At 38.0% G+C, this 19,007-nt stretch overlaps 1 protein-coding gene across 1 annotated transcript in view; it reads right to left on the bottom strand.

Annotated features, from left to right (window-relative positions):
• The window catches only part of mtbp (MDM2 binding protein), a 29,684-nt gene that overhangs the window by 8,531 nt on the left and 2,146 nt on the right, over positions 1-19,007 (bottom strand). The window contains exons 6-14 of the mRNA XM_068323699.1: positions 17,688-17,832; positions 16,536-16,650; positions 9,776-9,892; positions 6,723-6,817; positions 6,225-6,291; positions 5,896-6,013; positions 4,745-4,924; positions 2,217-2,327; positions 761-925 (exon numbers count right to left, since the gene is read on the bottom strand). Coding sequence (XP_068179800.1) covers positions 761-925; positions 2,217-2,327; positions 4,745-4,924; positions 5,896-6,013; positions 6,225-6,291; positions 6,723-6,817; positions 9,776-9,892; positions 16,536-16,650; positions 17,688-17,832 — 1,113 coding nt within the window. The remainder of the gene's footprint in view (positions 1-760; positions 926-2,216; positions 2,328-4,744; positions 4,925-5,895; positions 6,014-6,224; positions 6,292-6,722; positions 6,818-9,775; positions 9,893-16,535; positions 16,651-17,687; positions 17,833-19,007) is intronic.

Here is a 19,007-nt window from a genome sequence, read left to right as displayed (position 1 = left end):
ATGACCACAGGAAATTTTAATGCAGGAATTATTTATGCTGTGAAAGCTACTTGATATGCAGGTCTGTAAGCCCAGAGTTAAATCCAGCATGACACACTCTGCACATTTAGCTCTGGTTTCCGGCTAGGATTCAAAGTGTTGCTTAAAATGTTTTGTTAAATATTTGCTGGTACTGTTTCTTAAAATGGACATTTCATGAATATGTGTAAACTGAATGCTTCTTCACTGCTGTGTGAGAAGTGAGTACTGTGTGACAGTCAGAATGCGTGTTTGGTAAAAATGTTGAACAGACAGCAGTTTCTTTGAAGGCATATCAGAATTTTCGCACACATCATAAAAAATATTTCTTCTTATACTGTGTATACCTTAAGATCAAGTAAAATGACACTTAATTATGGTGCACCTTATTACTTCATTATAAAAAGTACACACATCACTGTAACAGTAAATTAATAAAAAATACTGGCATATTTTATTGAATAACATGTTTGAAAAAGGCCTTTTCTAAATTTCTACTATTTTCAGAGCTTTTAATTAACTTGGGCTAATTAAAAGCTCTGAAAGCAAGTCTAGAAAAGTAAGTAATCATTTTGGAATAATACATGAGCAGTCCCAAGAAGGAATAATTCTAGTTCTTCCCATTACAGTACATTAACATGGTATTATAGCATATAGTAGCATTTCAAAACACAATGGAAGAACTGAGTCATAAAGAGTGAATGTCAAATTTAATTAAATAAAATTTCTGTCAATTTAATACCGGAGTTGTTGGCGGACGTGCTTTCAACCTCATCTGTCACATGGGAGGCAGTCGAGGGCTGAGTAGAGTCAGTCATCTTCAGGTATTTCTCCCTGGTCATATTGAGAAGCAGCTTCAGGTCATTTACAGGTATATCGGTTTCAGATGTTGTTGCGTCTCTTTGTTCTGAGCACACAAACAGAAGCACGACATCAGTTGACAACATCTCAGATTACAGGGGTGGTATTCTATCTTTTGCACACAATTCTGCTAACGTCTTTCAAAGATGATAAAATGTGACATTTTGGACAACATCAAAGTCTAAAAACATTTTTTGAATGGTTATCCTCATTTCTTGTATGTTATTCTTGGGTCTCAGAAAAAAAAGAATAAATAAAACGATCTAGAATAATATATACATAATATACATAATATATATCTGTAATATATACTGTATGTAATTCTGCTCTTGACCAAATTAAACTGTTTCTCTGGGTACTTTACTTTAGGAGACAGGGCTCTCAAATACAGTATATGATAAAAAGATTTTTGGAGAAAAATACATTGTGACTTTAACCTGAAATTAATTCACTCACTCTTTTAACTTGGATTTTTAATTTGTGACATTATGTTTCATTACTAACTGGTTGTAAGTTAAGATACCAAGTGGAAATGAAAAATATGTTGCATTAAGTCATTGGTACATGCATGCTTGAATACTTATCAGACAGACTAATGAGTGCTTGTAAGACAGACCATGATAGTGCACACATACTGTACACACACTTCACATAATGAGAAAACTTCAAATAGTACTTTTAACTATTGCACTTTATGAGGATGACTTTTCCCAATTTAATGCCAAGTCAGAAGATATTGCAATGAATTTCATAAAGGCCTGTGGTCTGTCAGGAAGCTTCATTCTGCTCACGGCCATTTCAAAGAACAGTCCTATTGCTTTCCCCCATATTTGAAGAATTCCATTCTACTTCCTTTAATCTAGCTCCACTCGAAGAGTGTTTCACTATCTGCACCAGCCAAGAGGACATTATGTGAGTCAGTAAAATAATGATACTTAAGCTCCGTTTCTATGCAGCAGACTGCTGAAGGCTGAAAGTTCAAACTGATCAGGAAGCTCGGGGTGGCCTCTAAGGTTGATAAGTTCCTTCTGTCTGTTTTTTCTAGGTCTCAGATTTGGATTTATGCAGATTGACTCCTAATTTTAGTTTGAAATATCTTGATTTTTTGTACCAGTGCATCACTAAATGAAACTAACCTGTCCATAATACATTGCAACCAAACACTGCTGGTCTGGCTTTGCCATTACATTGATACTGGTGATGCAATCTGTTCAACTACAACAAGCAGCATTGATTTTAAGTAGGTTCATCATGTTCATGTCCTGCTTTTTGTTTGGAACTATATAATTACTTTGACATAAAAGTACTTACTGTACTTCATAAATTGCAGTACTTACTGAGATATTCTATAATGACAAATGCCTGGATCTCGGCCAGTTTGCTCTCCCTCTTCTGTAGGTCCGCTCCTTGGACACATGGCAGAGGGTGGAGAACATTGACAACACCTTCTGTTAAAAAAAAACAACACATCAGTGGATAGAACATTTCTAACATTTTCTATGGATGATTGTTTCTGATGTTAGAGCTCAGAGGTGCTTTTAAGACTTCTGATGTTTACTATAAACTGTTCATGAGGTGTCATTGCAGCATTTAGGGCACCTTTTATAGTATGCAACTGCAATGTAAAGTATCTCCAAAATGTCTTTTGAAGGTCGTATAAAATGTTAAAAGCAGGAATTGTCAAGAGGAAAACACCACAGCAGGTTTTTTGAATATCACATATAGCAAAAGAACAATGAAGGACTTTTGACAGGAGATGCAAGATTATAAAAAAACACACACAAAAATGTGAACTCTAAATATTGTAGCTGTCCTTCAAGTCAGTCATAACCAGTCAAAATCTTAATTCAATCATGCATCCATTTTCTACATTATCCATCTATACATTCACTTCATTCCTCTTCACTTCTATCCTTGGGAATCCACCTGTCCCTTCGATAGACTTTCTCAATCCCTTCTTTCCATTCCAGAGAGATGGTTGTAAGTATAAAGAAACAGGGAAGACAGGAGAAAAGGGTAGCAAACTAGAGATATGTGGCCATGTTTTCTTGAGACCGGATGGTGCCTGATAAAAATTTACCACCCCTCGATTTCTCAATGAAGCCAGACAGATTTTCACTCCAATCAAGCCAAGGAGTTGCTTTCAGGCAAATCAAGCGCTTGAAGGGCTTTTCTTTACAGAAAGGAAACAGATTACTGCTAGCCTTCCTAAAACCTCAACAGAGTGTTCTTCAAATCTGATTACAGAAAGCATTTTCTGTGAAGCAGTAAGAAAGAGACGTGTGAACAGCATGTTGCTGTCTAAAACAAATGAGAACAGAGTTATTGTAGTTTGGACTACTGATTTGACTCATTCAACGGCATGGTCGCAAATATTTATGTGTTAGCCATAGCTTTGACACACTTCTTAGAATCTTGGCATAAAACTTTTACAAACCATGTTCTATCTCTATCTCTGTCTAAATTTGATCCCAAGAAGAAGTCTCTTTGGTGTTACTGAATGATGGATAAATATCTGAATGCCTGAATTTCTTGGCATTCAATACACCATTAAACAAACTTGCCAGCACCTCCACCTTGCTTTTCCGTTGCCTACAGACACTCATTATTCTCTAACCCAATCTTTGCCTGGGAGACACCTTGCTGATGCAGCAGAACTACTTTGTGTCTTGTTGCTGTGCTCAGTCTTCCTATGGTTTATGATCTGTGACATCAAACTATCCTCCACATCTTCACCTTGGTAGCATAGGTTGGCTGTTCCTCACCCAGTTTTAAGTTTAAAGGTCTGTCTGTCTGTCTCAGATAATATTTTTTAGCCTTTATACAAAATAAATGATCATTAACACCTGCTTGGTATAATTAGTAAATCTGATTACAAGTCTACAACATCCCTAAATGTGTGAAAGTTTGTTTTTTGTTTTTGAAATGATTTTTAGTTTACACCATTTTTTCACACTTACCTTAGTCCTGTATTTTATTTGCTTTTTGCACTGCTCAAGATGACTGAAGTACAGACACAACATCTCTCTGCTCTTCCTGGACGACACTGCCAGCTCTCGCTGCTTAAGCAGGGCTGCTAACATAGTCGGACACCCATCCCACTCCGGATACCACATGTTCAACTTGCTGACCTGAGGTCGGTGCTGCAGGTCATATAAAACCCCAACTAATAGACTCAGAAACAGCTTCTTGCCCAAAGCAGTGAGCACACTGAACTCTCAACAACACATAACAGAACGGACTTTTCATACCTCCAGCAATGCAATACAAGTAACGTGCAATAATTCCTTTCAGTTATTTTTGGTACCTGCCCAGTCCATCTATTAATGAGCGACCCTTCAATCACTGATTGAATGCATCTTTTGTTTACATTCAACACATTGTATTGGATTAGCAGGGTGGCTTGTGCTGTTTGCTTGTCTACTTGTTGCCTTGCAATGTGCTGGTGACTTGTCTAGGATGAACCCCACCTCTTGCCCATAGTTAGGTGGGTTAGGCTCCAGCATAACCCATGACCCATATTTCGGATAAGTGGCTGAAGATGAGATGATTACGATCATCTCGTCTTCAAGTAGACTAATGAATGAAGTGGTACTTGAAATTCAAGTTTGGCAGATCTGTCAAATATTCCTCAGATATACAATATTTACTGGAGTAACAAAAACATTTTTGGGGGGGAAACAATGTTTCAGACTTTAAAATCCCCTGTAACATAATTTACTTTTAAAAACTTGCATTTTCTTTTCCTCATTTGAGCTGGTCGTCAAATCCACGATGCTGCAAATTAAGTGTTTTTATAAACTGGCATCAGACCACACAACACAAAAACACAAAACAATTTAAACCACAGCAGGACATAATGTACCTGATGATGTCAGAGATTTTCCTCTCAGCAACCCAGAGACTGTTTCCATGGCAGCTGCCCCATTGATTTGATTGTCTGGGTATAACATCCTGACCCAGCAGGCTTCACCCTCAATGTCGTCAGAGCCCTGGACCAGCAGGAAGTAGTGAACAGTCTCACCTTTTACCTCTACATCAGGCGCTACAGGGTGCACACAGGTCATAGATTAGATTAAGTTTATCTCTGACAAAATAGGAATAGAGTAGTACCTAGTGTATTCCTATTTTGTCACAGATACAAGCTGATTGACATACAAGTTTTTTGAGATACGAGCCATCGCTCTGCCCATATTTTTGTTCGACAGATGAGCAAAAATCTGAGATATTAGCCATGTTTCAGGACTCCAGCGCTAGTTGGCGGATCGATACAACCTCAGCTGAGACCACATCTCCATCTTTACCATGTGTTGGTGGATGAACACAACATCTGCTGAGACCTTGTTGGCAGAGTCAAGATATAGCTTGTGTGTTCCTGTGACTTTCTTTTCAGACTTTATCATTGTTTATGTAACTTATCATGGACAGGTAATGTCTTGGTTGATAAAACGATTTGTTTTCTCAGAAATTAAAGGAGCTTGGGGCTTTTTCACAAGGCTGGAACAGATTGAAATGATTTTAGTAAATTAAAATGGGGAAAATTTATTTAAGTTACGAATTGTTTGACTTACGAGTGATGGCACGAAATAAAGTACTACGGTATACTTTTTTGTCCTTTAATGAAATCTGTTTGCAATGAGTATACAGTAGTTTTAACCCTGCTTTCTTCAATGAGTTACCACTGCAATGAAAATTGTACTGTGAATTCTGATTATTTTATCCATACATTTTTACTCTATCTTTGTTATACATCATACTCGGTTAACATTTTGTACTCCCAATGTCCAGTTCTTACTGCATACAGTTTCCTAAAGTGAATGAATTTATCGGTTATATCTTGTCTTAGAAGTACATTTTTAGCATTTTCTAACAGATTAAGTCCCACACCGAAATTTACTTTCCCAGCAGTGGATCATCAGTATAGTCTTTGTAATCAAAGTTCCCCACAGAAAGTTTTGCAGTTCAACTCTACTTAATAAGTGATGAAAAGGACTTGAAGATAAAAATCAGCCAAACCGATTAAGGACTGTGGTTTCCTGACAATACACTCTTTCCAGCGCTGAGAGCTGAGCTGGTTGGCTGAAGGCTGGGCGTTGGGGGTGACTGTACAAGCGAGGCAGAACAATGCTCCAACCTGGTAATTGAAATGCAGTAAACACAATCCCATAAATCACACAAATTAATTTTAAACGCATCCTCTAATATACTGTATGTACTCTTTGTATTTGACTGGGGACTGAAGTAAACAAATCTAAATCAAAAGCAATTAATTTACTTCAGTGGAAATTACAATGTTTTATGGACAATTGATTTATATCTTCAAATTAGAGTTCAGAGGATGTTACCTTTTCACGCAGTGACCTCAGCTGGTCAAACAGAAGTCTGGCTTTCACTGACTTCCCAAAAAATCTTCTGTTTGTTGGTGAAGGAACAATACAGTACGGTGAAGAATGTGCAGTAGATGAGGATTCAGGTATAAGTCTTAGACTTGACTCAAACTTCAATCTCACACGTTATTTTATTATCTGCTCTCATAAGACTTGAGACTAAACTTGAATTCAGTTTTTGCTTTGTGAACATTCATTACATTGTCATTAAACTGGATTCGCCACCTGCTGTCTATTGTGAGTTGTACAGTATTTGTTTTCTCCTTTTAGAATGAACTACAGTATGTGAAATCATTATGCTTCTGACTCAGTTACTTCTTTGTCTAATTTCACTACAGCTATCTGACGTTCAATCTCAAGATGGTTTATACAAGTGGATTTATTCACTTACTTTGTTTTTTCAAGAAACGTATAAATATTAACAACACACCATACAAACAACTGAAATGAGGATACAGTTCAAATAGGTTTCCAGACATCATATAGCTGGGCAGTTTTGATAGATCAAACAGTTGGATCAAATCCAAAACTTGTGTATAGTAATGGAAGACCTGTAAACAGAGGAACAGAAAGAATGAAGAAAAAAGCACACAAATAATGGAATGATTAAAAAAGAGCCTGTATTACACAAACCAACATCACAAAAAGTAATGAGCAAAAAGCTTCAGAAGTTGAAATCCATCTATCAATTTGAAGATTTATATACAACCTAAGAGCATTTGATTGAAATAATTTACCCAACCAGTTCAGAGGTTGATCCATAGATAGGACTGAAATCTCAAGAGCTCAGGGATAAAGATTTCCTTCCAATAAAAGAAGGAGCACATCTGTATTTTTACCTAAGGGATAATGTCCAACTAGGTGTTCCTTAACAGGAACAACCTACAAAGCAACTTGAGGCTCAACTATGAACCAGGAAGCTGATGCCAGCAAGTTAATTACAATAAATACACCAAATATATGTATTTAGTGTATCAATCCCACATTGATCCATGGTAATGTCTTTAAATCAAAATTTTCAAAAATATCCAACAGGTCATATTTATGTTGAGCTGCAGTCTAAATTAAGGAGTGGAATAAAAACTGAGGAGTGAGATCAGATTAGTGTTTGTGTAATAACCTGCAAAACCACAGTCAATTCAGATGGACAGTGTATTCTGCTTGCACCTTCATTTACACACAACATCCTGTGGTGAGGATGAGGATGAGAGACTGAGGAACCCATTTTTTAAATGTAATTTATTTATAATGTCAAGGTAACAGTGAACAGTTTCACTGGAACTAATCGTTGTCCAATCAGGAACAAGTATTCATTCATACCAAGGTATAACACACTGTAGGCCAAATGAAAAAATGCTACATATTAAAAACCTGTAATTGTCCTACTTGCCTCATGTGCTCATTATAACAGGAGGAAGTCAAAACCATCTGACATGGCGCAGTGGTTAGCGCTGTCGCCTCACAACATGGCGGACCCGGGTTCGAGTCCCGCTCTGTGCGGAGTTCGTGTGTGTGTGTGTGTGTGTGCATGCGTGTGCATGCACTAAAGCCCTTACATCAGTCCATATCTTCCTGGGCATGACTCATGTGTGGGTTTTATACTTAAGAACATTAATCCATATGAAAAGCCTAATAATACAACTATATTACAGAACACACATTACAATAACAACATTCAACTACCAACAACAAACACACATACTAGAGAGAGTAATTATTCCCAAAGTAAATATTCAGCAATTAAAAAAGAAAGAAAACAACCAGCGATCTAAAAGCCACTCTATTGGTTCTGTGATGCTGTTCTAACTTGTAAACACAGAGAGAACTGATGTGTAATTAAGAACAACTGTAGAAATGATCTGGCACAATGTCATATGAAACATTTACTATTACTCAACATTTCATGCACACTGCAGACACACTGCTTGGTGAGCTAGTAGCTCAAATCGGGTTTCTCAAACACTAATGACTAACATTACTTCTTGACAAAATAACAACCATTTCAATAAAAACCCGTTGAAGACAAAATCTCGTAAATGGAAGGGAAATGTGTTGATTGATTTGTAAAAACTGCAACTCGGCAAAAATTGAAGGTGAGGTTTGCCCTCCTGAAAGAGTACAGTACATAAAGTCTGGTGAAAGATGGATGTGCAAAAGTAGAAGCATATCACTGCTTACATACATTACATACTTAGATTTGAGTACCATTTTCTGGCTATGAGGTACAACAAGCTGAAACTCTGGCAAATAAAATACGTTTGATTTAGCGATTGATGTAAGAGTCCTTTAGTCAAAGATTCCCCGGTGCGATAAAAGGGCAACCAGTAACCCTGTTGATCTCCTGGCAACCAGAAATTATTAAGTGATGAGACACAACTCAACTCTCTAGCCAGTAGGTAAGATATGGGCTGAAATGGGTGAAATGAACAGTTCTGCCCTCAAAGAAAACTCATTCAAACTACTCTTCATCCTGTCAATCAAAAGCTAAGATCATATCATCATGAATAAATTCATCCTTTCATCCCACCTCAAATACCACATTTTTTTGAATAAGGTTTCTTTTTTAACAACTTTTAGATCAAGTGAAGAGCCTACAGCACTCTAACGGTGGATAAAAATATACAGGAAATAATCAGTTTTGAAACCACAATGCAACAGTCTGGCTAAAATAAACATGAATTTGGTTGCTTGAGGTGCTTGGAATAGTTGAATACGATTCAGCTTTAACATACTTGGTTTCTGACTAGTGAATTGATCCATACGTCTCTGATTTGCTCAGAGATTCCAACAGAGCTGCTGTTGCACCCACAGACTATTTAACCAGCTAGAGAAACATTCAATCATTCTGATCTTTATATGGAGGATTACAAGGGGGTACATCAACTTCCTTCACCCCGGATATAAAGTGGTGACAATTAAGAGAAAACTGAATTGATTGAAGAAACTAACACAGACGCCTTCACACAGATTGCCTGCAGTCACAACCTATTCATTATGGAAACCACACGTCATGTTCTTTACAGTTCCTAGATATAAAAAAATTAACTTTGAAATTTTGCACCAATGTGTCAGGGTGCTCATTGCACTTATTTTCATCAGTATCCTAGAACTATATAAGGGTCAAGATTAGGAAGGTTCTCTTCCCTTCTCCTTTGAAAGTAGTTTTTTAAACTGGAACAATCACTTTGATAAAAGCCCTTTCAACACTGCCTTCAACAATTTTAAGAATTTAATATTTGGCATTACAAGTACGTGCCGGCTGTATTTAAGATGTGAGTAGACAACTTCCTGTTATGCACAGGACATGCTGATGGAAATGAAAAGGGATAGAGATTAGGTTTCAGAAAACAAAATAAGCTTAATTTTTTTCAGTAACCACTCACAAAACACAACGTTTGTAACGCTGAAGTTCAAAAAATGTTTCCTAAGAAAACAACCCAAAGCGAAGTCTTAAATTCAACAACAGATTAAAGAAAACTTATAGAGGAAATGAAGAGCTCTGGACTAACCTCAGACTGCAGCTGGTGATCTGTAGCGATGTAAGGAGCCTGCAAGAGACTGGACCCGGACATTTGATGAACCGGAGAGCGCAGAGAAAAGCCATCAAAGCATAACTCTGACACATGCTATGAGAAAGAGATACACACATGAGAAAAAAAAGTCACAAAACCAAGAAAAGCCATTTAAAATCTTTAGGTCATACTCCACACAATCTTTTTGCAGTCAGTATAACAGAAGAGATGGGCGAACGTTAGCTGCTGTGTTACGTAGAACAGAGACAAAACTCTTTGACTTTGAAGATTACTAGAATGTTACAGAATGTCAAACAGCTGTAAAGTTTCTGCTCTCAAATTCACTCAGGCAAATGGCTTTATAGTTGACGGTGTGTATGCACATGCACATACACTGTATATACTGTACTGTCCTATAGTTAATATGCTATGTATAGCCTGGACAAAAAGTGCTTGTTCTCTGACGTTTATTCTTCTGGGAAAATGTCTTTCCTCCACTGCTCTCCAACTGTGAAGTTTTGATTGACTTACTGCCAGAGGTAACTTGTGAAGTTGAAGCTCCATGCGTACTCAGAGCTCATTTGAAAAAGAAATGACTTGTTAAGCATTCAGTGACAGTGGCCAGCACAGAATAAGTTAATTCTGGGAGATACTGATATAAATATTTACGCCCACATAAAATCTTTCTTTGATTTTATCTCTTAAACTTGCTTATGTGTGTGTGTTAATATTTATTTAAACTACACAAATGCACTAGGGACACTGCATATTCTACTTTAAAGCAAGGAACTTGGAAAAAGTAATTGAATCAAATAATATTTTACAGAAAGTCAAGAGATAATGTTCACAAACTAGCAGTGTTGGGATCTTTCTTTACAGACTAAAAAATTTACTGTATAAACTAAAAAATGCTTCAAGATGAAACTTTCCTGAGATTCATAAACTAATATTTAGCACATCTATGGTGCATGAAGTCATCCAACTTCTGGCAGCGGTCAACAGGAACTCCAGCCCACAACAATTGTACTGGGTTCCATAATTCCTCTGCATTTCTTGGTTTTGTATCACAAACAGCATTTTTGATGTCAGCCCACAAGTTTTCTATGAGATTAAGGTTTGGGGATTGTGCTGGCCAGTCCAGTGCTTGAAGTTTGTTTGCCTGGAACCATGATTTTGCACGCTCCATGGTGTGTTTAGGGTCATTGTCTTCCTGAAACACCTAAGGGCATTTCCTCTTCAGCATAAGGCAATATGATTACTTCAAGTATTCTGATGTACTCAAACTGAAATGAGATGAATAGGACCAACACTATAGTACGTATCCCCATATTACGTTGCTTGCACCACCATGATTCACCTGTCCTATTTGTACTGTGGCTGAATTCCGTGTGTACAGGTCATCTGACAAACTGTCTGCGGCCCATAGATACAAAAAGAACAATCTGACTTTCAAAGTCCACAAAATATTTATTTTTAACCCAGTCAGTGTGTTCTTTGGAAAGTTTTATCAGCTTCAGCACATCTTTTTTTTTAAACAATGGGACTTTGCTGGGGCTTCTTACTGGTAGCATTGATTTACATAGACGTCACCTGGTTGTTCCAGGACTCACAGGCCACCTTAGATCTTCTGTGAACCTCGAGCTGATCATTGGCCTTTGCCATTTTGGTTATTCTCAAAAACATTTGAGTAGTTGTTTTTCTTTTTCTCCCTCGTCTTCCTGGTCTTGGCTGCCATTTTAAAGCATTTGATGTCCTTTTAGTTGTATTTTCAGCCTACCGTTTTTATCACTTCTTTATAGGTTTACCCCTCTTTTATTAATTTGTTAAACAAAGAACACTCTTCTTCTGAACAATGACTTGAACGACCCATTTTACCATTTTACTTTTGTTTATCAAGGACAAATGCATAGCCAGCATCAGTTGCCGTTTCCCTTAAATTATGACCGCCTGTTTAACACCTATTTTCTTTTCCACATAATCAATGATGTCACTAATTGAACTCAGCACTTTTTTTAACAGGGCAGCATGGTGGCGCAGTGGTTAGTGCTGCCACCTCACAACATGGCGGACCCTGGTTCCAGTCCCGCTCTGTGCGGAGTGCGCATGCTCTCCCCGTCTACGTGGGTTCTCTCCGGGTTCTCCGGTTCTTCCTCCCACCTCCAAAAGCATGCGCTTCAGGTTGATTGGCCTTTCCAAAATGCGCGTAGGAATGAGTGTGTGTGTGCATAGTTGTGTGTCTTTGTGTGTGGCTCCGCGGTGCACTGGCATCGTGCCTGGAGTGTCCCCCGCCTCTCGCCCTATGCTGCCGAGATAGGCTCCGGCTCTCCGTGACCCACTGCGGCGGATATATAGCGGTGGTAATCTGAAGATGACTGACTGACTGCTGGGTCATAGAAGAGGAATAGACTTTTTACTATTGAGCTTTGAATTATGGCCGAGGTCTCAGGGGATCTTCAAAATGACAATAATTTAAATAATAGACATTTTTAAATAAACAATGGAGGAAATGATTACTTAAATGGGGAGAGTGTTTGTTACAGTAAACTATGATAGCACAGCGGTTTCAAACACAATATTCCTCATGTCTCGAGTTTTCAGTGAAGTCTCCAGGCAGCACAGGGTGGCCGGCTCAGTTATCACCTCGACACGATCTATCCCAGAGTCGCCATTAGTACAACACAAAACATCTGTCATCATTCATTCTGTCTGCTTCCCTGAACTCCGTCCTCACTCAGCTGACAATGAACCAAACCAAGCACCCCTCAATCTTACATTCTGTAACATGCTGTGGAACACGAGCAGCTATATTTAATACAGAGCTATTTGTCAAATAAAATATTATTAAAGTACAATTTGATGACAGAGGGCCCACAAACAAACCTATTAACATATCTCATGGTAGACAAATGTGTTTTTTTGACCCAAACACGTACAAGGAATTTATATCAAGTTAATAAGTCTGAGAAGCCAAACCTACATAGAATAAAACTAAATGCGCTGAACTAAGAATGTCACCTGTGCAACATAAATAAATCAAACCTCATATCCAAGAAAACTTTTGAAAGGATTGAAAATAAACTAAATTGTTCAGAAATATTCAGCATAACTGGAATTCTGCTCATCACTGACAGTGTAAATAACATATTTTCACTCCAACAGGAAGACCATATTCTGTACACTGAACTATATCACTTATTTACTGTCATGTTCAAAATGAAACTGGCAATTGAAAAGAGCAAAAAGGAGACTTAAAGGGAGAATTCACCCAGATTGTTGCCTCTCCAGTGAAATCCAGAAGAATAAAATATTTTCATTCCAAAAAACAGAAAACGACTGTACCTGCCAAAGATTCTTTTTAAGAAGTCAACATGAAGTTATGTATCATAGCAACAAAAAAATTTATCAACTCAGCACAGCTCATTCAATCTGATTCTAAATGCAGCACCACAATATCTTCCTCTTTTTAAAAGTTGTTTGAAAACAATCTTCTATGAAAATCTTTCTGCAAGACGTTGGATGTAGGCAGCAGGGATTTCTTCCCACTTTCTCGGCTTTAAAAAGGGGAATGCCACTAAAGGCTTTTGTCAATCAAAAAAATGTTTTCTCTCTTCTCCCAACTGACTTTGGCAGAGATTAATTTACTGCTGAAAGTGTTCTCCTACTTGCAGGTTAAAGTTAGCCTGACAGTGATGGACAGATCGCAGAATCTGCCCACACTTTTCTTTTCTTCTCTTTTTTAGAAGGTGTCTGACACTTTATGAACAGTTTCTAAGGTGATCCTAAATACTCTTTGACAATCCATCTTTGAATCACAGCATTATCTAAAACATTTCAGGCTGTTTGAACTCAGCTCAAATTGTGGATGACGCTACAGATATTATGTGAGGAAGCTATGATCCACTTTGTTTTCACATTCATCAGCTTTAATCTCTGCAATAATGTGGAAGCTCGAGGCCTGCAGCAGAAACGCACTGAAAAACTGATAATTCAGTGCAGAGGAAGACATTTTGTGTCTTACATGGTAGCATATTCATAATGCATTTTGAAGGCGGGAGATCAATTTTGACATCTCATTCATAATAATGTATCTGAAGTAGCTCTTTGCTGTCTAAGGGCAGTAAAATGCTTGTGTAAATATTCACATACAAATACCTGTTGAGGAATGCTGACTGCTTTAAAAAAATAAACACAGAAGGCAAGGAAAATAAGATGGATGGGACAAGAAGAAAAGGAAACCCAAGTGTCAAAAATACAGTACGTCTATAGATATGATGAAGCTACAACCTGACAAAACTGGTCAAAACTGGATTCCCATTGTATGAAAGGGAATCCAAAGATTTAGCATCAACAGCCTGTAGCATCCAGATCCATCAAGCAGCTCGCACTCACATTTTGTTCCGATGTGCAGAAGACAAATGTTGAGAAGAAACTTGCAGTTGAAATCCAACTTGACCGGCCTGAGGTGTTTATGTTCTTGTACTTACATGTTTCTGCTCTAACCTTTAACCTCCACCCACCATGCAGGCGCGTGAGGCCAGCTTTCTGGTCTCCATTTACAAAAAGGTTGAAAATAATGAGTCAAAGTCAGAGCGAACAGTTCAAGGACAAACATGGTATGAGGGTAGATGTAACAATCAATACATTCTATGATAAGGACTTCTTTCAACCATTTCCTGAGGAAAACCAAATTGAGTACTAGTGTTTATCTAATAGCAGGTTTAAAATTTTAATAATAAAACTGTGAACACCGCGCAGCACGGCAACCTGCATATCAATAACAGCTGGACTGCTCTTTAAATGCAGAAGACTCCAGCCCTTAGGTGTTCGCCTTGTGCTTTGCTGAAGTACTCCTAATTAATTTCAGTCAACTTCTCATGGAGTGAGGTCAATCTGGTCAGGTTCAGTCGTGCCACACCAGGCAGGGCCAGCACTGCCAAGGCAATGTCGACAAGGCAGAGCTTTTTCCCATGACCCCTTAGTCACCTCAAGCATTACTTTGAGATTCATTCAGCAACAGCCGACTTATCTTCCACTCAGGGAAAAATGTATAAAAGTACTAAAGAAAGTAGATAAAATAAGATAATAATCCTTTATTGTCCCACAGTGGGGAAATTTGTGAAATATGTTTCCCATATGGCATTATGTGCACTACCTTTCATTTGAAATGTAGTACACATACATTTAAAATTCTGTTTAATCTCCTTAATCTGAATAAGCACTGATTAAGGAGGAGGACATTAAACACATTTGACTGCAGACAAACCAAATGGTATTTGTCATTATTGGATCTTTTTACGTAGTGCTAAAATAAATATTTCTACAGACAAGTATATACTGGTCATCTAACTGGTCCAGCAGACATAACCTTATTACTTTAGATCAGTTATGTGAAATGAAACGTAACTCAGGGGAGAAATAGAAATACAAACAGTTTTTGACTGAGACAGTCCCTGTGCAGTGTTGGTAAAATGCAGGGGTGTGTGGGGATTCAGGGTTTTTAATATGCCCAATATCATCAAAAACAAATTAATTTTCAAATATAATCATTTAAATCTGGGAGCCTCTGTGCTGTGCTGTTCTGAAAGCGAGTCCATCTTTCTCTGTGTCCACCCCAGGCTGAATTCTGTCTCTCTGGAAATGTGGCTCTGCTTGCTTGCTTTCACTGTCAGTAAGTTACCCAAGGTAAGACCTAAGGTTAATGGTATTATGTGTTCATGTAATGTGATTATAACGGTAGAAATGTGAACCTAACATACCAACGTCTGAAGAAACAGCAAACATATGTTGTGAGTATAAAAACAAGTTGATGCAGACATTTCACTATAATGCTACACATTTTTTAGAATGCAAAAAGACTTAATGACCTCATCAGCATGAAGAAGAAGCAGTCAGTAAGGGAAGGACCATCAAATATTGGATGTTTAACATCCAAACTCGAGTATAGGTGGGAGAGATAGATAGATTTGATTTAGATTTTTAACAACGCGTTTATTCATAAAAGTCAGTGGTGTTCTGTGAGTGGTGTTGTGCTGAGGCTGGTCAGCTGTGTGCTTCAGTCAACAGATAACACTTCTCAGATTAAAAGGTTCTGTGTGCCCCAGCTATGTTTAAAAGACTCATTATTCTCATGCTCCGTAATGTACCTCGATACACACATAATAAAGCAAAAAGCTCTTTCAGGCAGCTATTAGTTCCCCACACACACCTCATCCTTAATTGGTACTGCTTTTAGATACAGTACTGTATTACACCTATAGTACTTCAGGAAAGTGTACAGATTCAAAAAACTATTTCAACAGACTGACATTTTTCTTCTTTTAGGCACAAACACACCAAATATTTTCTGACACCTTCTTAAAATAATTGCCATTTTATAATATAATAGTCATTTTCCCAATTTTTCAGGAAACACAAAAAACTGAACCATTCGTTAATGATTCAGATGATTCAGGCAAAAATATTCACTTTTGTAGAAAAATGATCTGGGTAATAATTTTAAAAGGGTGATGATATGCAGGCTTGTGACATATTTGTCATAATATTGACATGTGTACAGATACCTTCTTTGTCAATAATACTATCTATTCCATCCTTACATCTTCTTTATGTGTTTTCCTACTCTTAGCACCAAGATTTTCTCTTGTTGCACATTGTATAAAGTTCATTCTCTGGGTATCCCACCATTTTCTTTAAATTAAAGAATGCAAGAAGGCAACACTATTCTGCATTTCCCCTTCCTTCCACTTTTGTTTCTTACCTTCTTCTCTCTGATCAGAAGACCACCCCGCCATAATTCTCTACAATCGATACAGCTCTCTAGGTCAGTGGACTCCACCAGATCAGCACTCAGATAGGATGCTGTTTTCTGCCACCTGAGCAACAGAAAAAAACAGGAAACTCAATAACCAGGACAGGGCAATTTAAGGAGCAAACAGACACAAACAAATGTAACTGGTTCATCAGAAATCCCTTATTTAGATTATATTGGGGCGGACATCCATCAGAGTGTGAGCTGACGGTGGGAGGTGTCGGCTCACCTCCCAGCTGCTGCCAAGGCGCACTTGAGCAAGGTGCCGTCCCCCCTACAAGATGCTCACTGGGGCGCGATTTTTTCACGCAACCCGTCACTTTGCCTCCCCTGCACCTCTATATGTACCTCTCTGTATTACTAATTGCATGCCTACAGGCCCCTAGTGTGCCGTGTCTGTTTCAGGGGCCTGTAACCTGTAACCACGTGCTGTAACTAACACATATATGTACTTGTGTGAGAGTGAGAAGTGTAAAGAGAATTTCCCCATGAGGGATCGATAAAGTGTGGATAATTATTATTATTATTTATTTACTTTATTAGTCCCACAGTGTGCAAAATGTATGATTCCTTTATATTTAATATGGCTATTGAGTCCTGCACTAAAATATGAACTTCTGTAAAATGTCTGTGTAAGTTCTCAATTATCCAGGTTGAGGTAAATCAAAAGGAGCAAAAATATTATTATCTGGACTCTCTACCAGTCAATCAGCACTAAAGACGCCTCTTGAAACGTCTGCAACCAACTTAAAATAAGTCAAGTTAGATTTTGTGCTCTTTTTGATTCTGTAAAAATGTTTTTACTTGGTAAGTTAACAAGTGTTTATTTGTGCTTTTCTACCGCCATCTAGTGGCAAACATTTCACGCACAATGAAAATTCACACACTGGTGAATTTCCTGCAATTGAAACCTTGTTTGCAATTTCCCATCAGGATTTTACATTTTAAATAAAACCAGTAGTGCATGTGTGTGTGTGTGTGTCCAAATCCAATGAATACATTAAACGTTTAAAAAGGTTCTTCTTTCGGTGTATTTTTGTATCAGTTCTTCAGAATTTCTTCCGTTAATCGAGTAATTGATGTGTGTTTTCCTCTCCTCACCCTTTAGTGTGCTGTGTTACTATAACGATCTTAGCAGAATGCCAGCAGGCCATGTGTTTGATGGCTCCCAGCACAGGCAGCATGTCTTTAATGGGAGGTGGCTGCTCCGTATAGCCAAGCATCAGCACATCCAGCAAAGCTTTACCTGGCGGAGGGGATTGAGACAAACAATAAAATAATGCATTAAGCTGCAATTCTTTTAACATGCATTTCTCTATAGGAATTCAGGAAGTGTCACGGAACTTGACACTTGACAGTCTGCTTAAATTGGTAATTTCAAATATTAAACTCTGTGAAAGAGCTGCTGGAGTGACTCCAGCTCCTCAGGGAAAGTTGCAATGAGAGGGGGCTGATCATGAACTCCCGTGGAAGAGGTGCATTACAAAAGTATCTCAAAGAAAGTGAATTTTTGCTTGAGGAGGCAGGCCTTTTAAGAATCACAGAGCAGACACATCTCAAGCCTGCCAGCAGTGACTGCATATTTAACAGGTACAGTGGGTCATCTTCTCTATGGGACTGTTGCAGGCAGATTTTCAAAGCCTAATTGCTTAAAACTGGACTGGATCTCCGAGGACTTTGGCTTCAGAACAGAGATGCTTTTCCATTGTTAATGGAAGCATTTGGCAAAAATAAAACTCACACTGGAGACAATATTTTGTGAAATAAACTTTTTGCACTATTGGCCTTTCAGTAAACTGGAAGATTCTTGTTTTCCTCATCAAAGTAAAATAGAGGAAACTGACAATCACAAAACACGAGAACCAATGCAGTCACAGACTGCAACATCCTGCGACACCCCTGAATTCTAAATTTTACCCTGACCTACTTGCAGATCAAAGCTGGTGCTCTGACCCACTGTCATTAATCAAAGCACTAGGTTTGATCTATGGTCTTACTCACACTGGCCTTCTCCCTCGTCTTTCTATCTTATCTGGTTCCTGAGTGTACAAAATTTAAAATTGGCCATTGACCTAGTTTTCTCTAGGTCATCTCATTTTCATCCCCTTTGCCGCCCAAATAATCTGCTTTTTGCTTCATCTTTCTACCAGTTGCGAAGATATTTGGTGGACTAATGGATGGACGAACACACCAAAGCTGACAATAACAATACATCATCGCTTTGAAGTGGGATGTAAAAAGTATCTTAGAAGTAATGTGTGGAAGCATTTTGGATTAAACACCTTGGATAAATGAATTTTGCCTTCAAATGAATTTTGATCAAATTTAGAGTTCATTTTAAAATAAGTATTTTATGTTGACAGGCCTCCTGAGCAAAAATTCAATACCTTCACAAATGACAGCAAAATCTTACAACTCTTT

The sequence above is a fragment of the Antennarius striatus genome, chromosome 9, assembly GCF_040054535.1.
Source record: "Antennarius striatus isolate MH-2024 chromosome 9, ASM4005453v1, whole genome shotgun sequence".
Classification (NCBI taxonomy): Eukaryota; Metazoa; Chordata; class Actinopteri; order Lophiiformes; family Antennariidae; genus Antennarius; species Antennarius striatus.
This window is presented reverse-complemented; position numbering and strand designations above follow the sequence as displayed.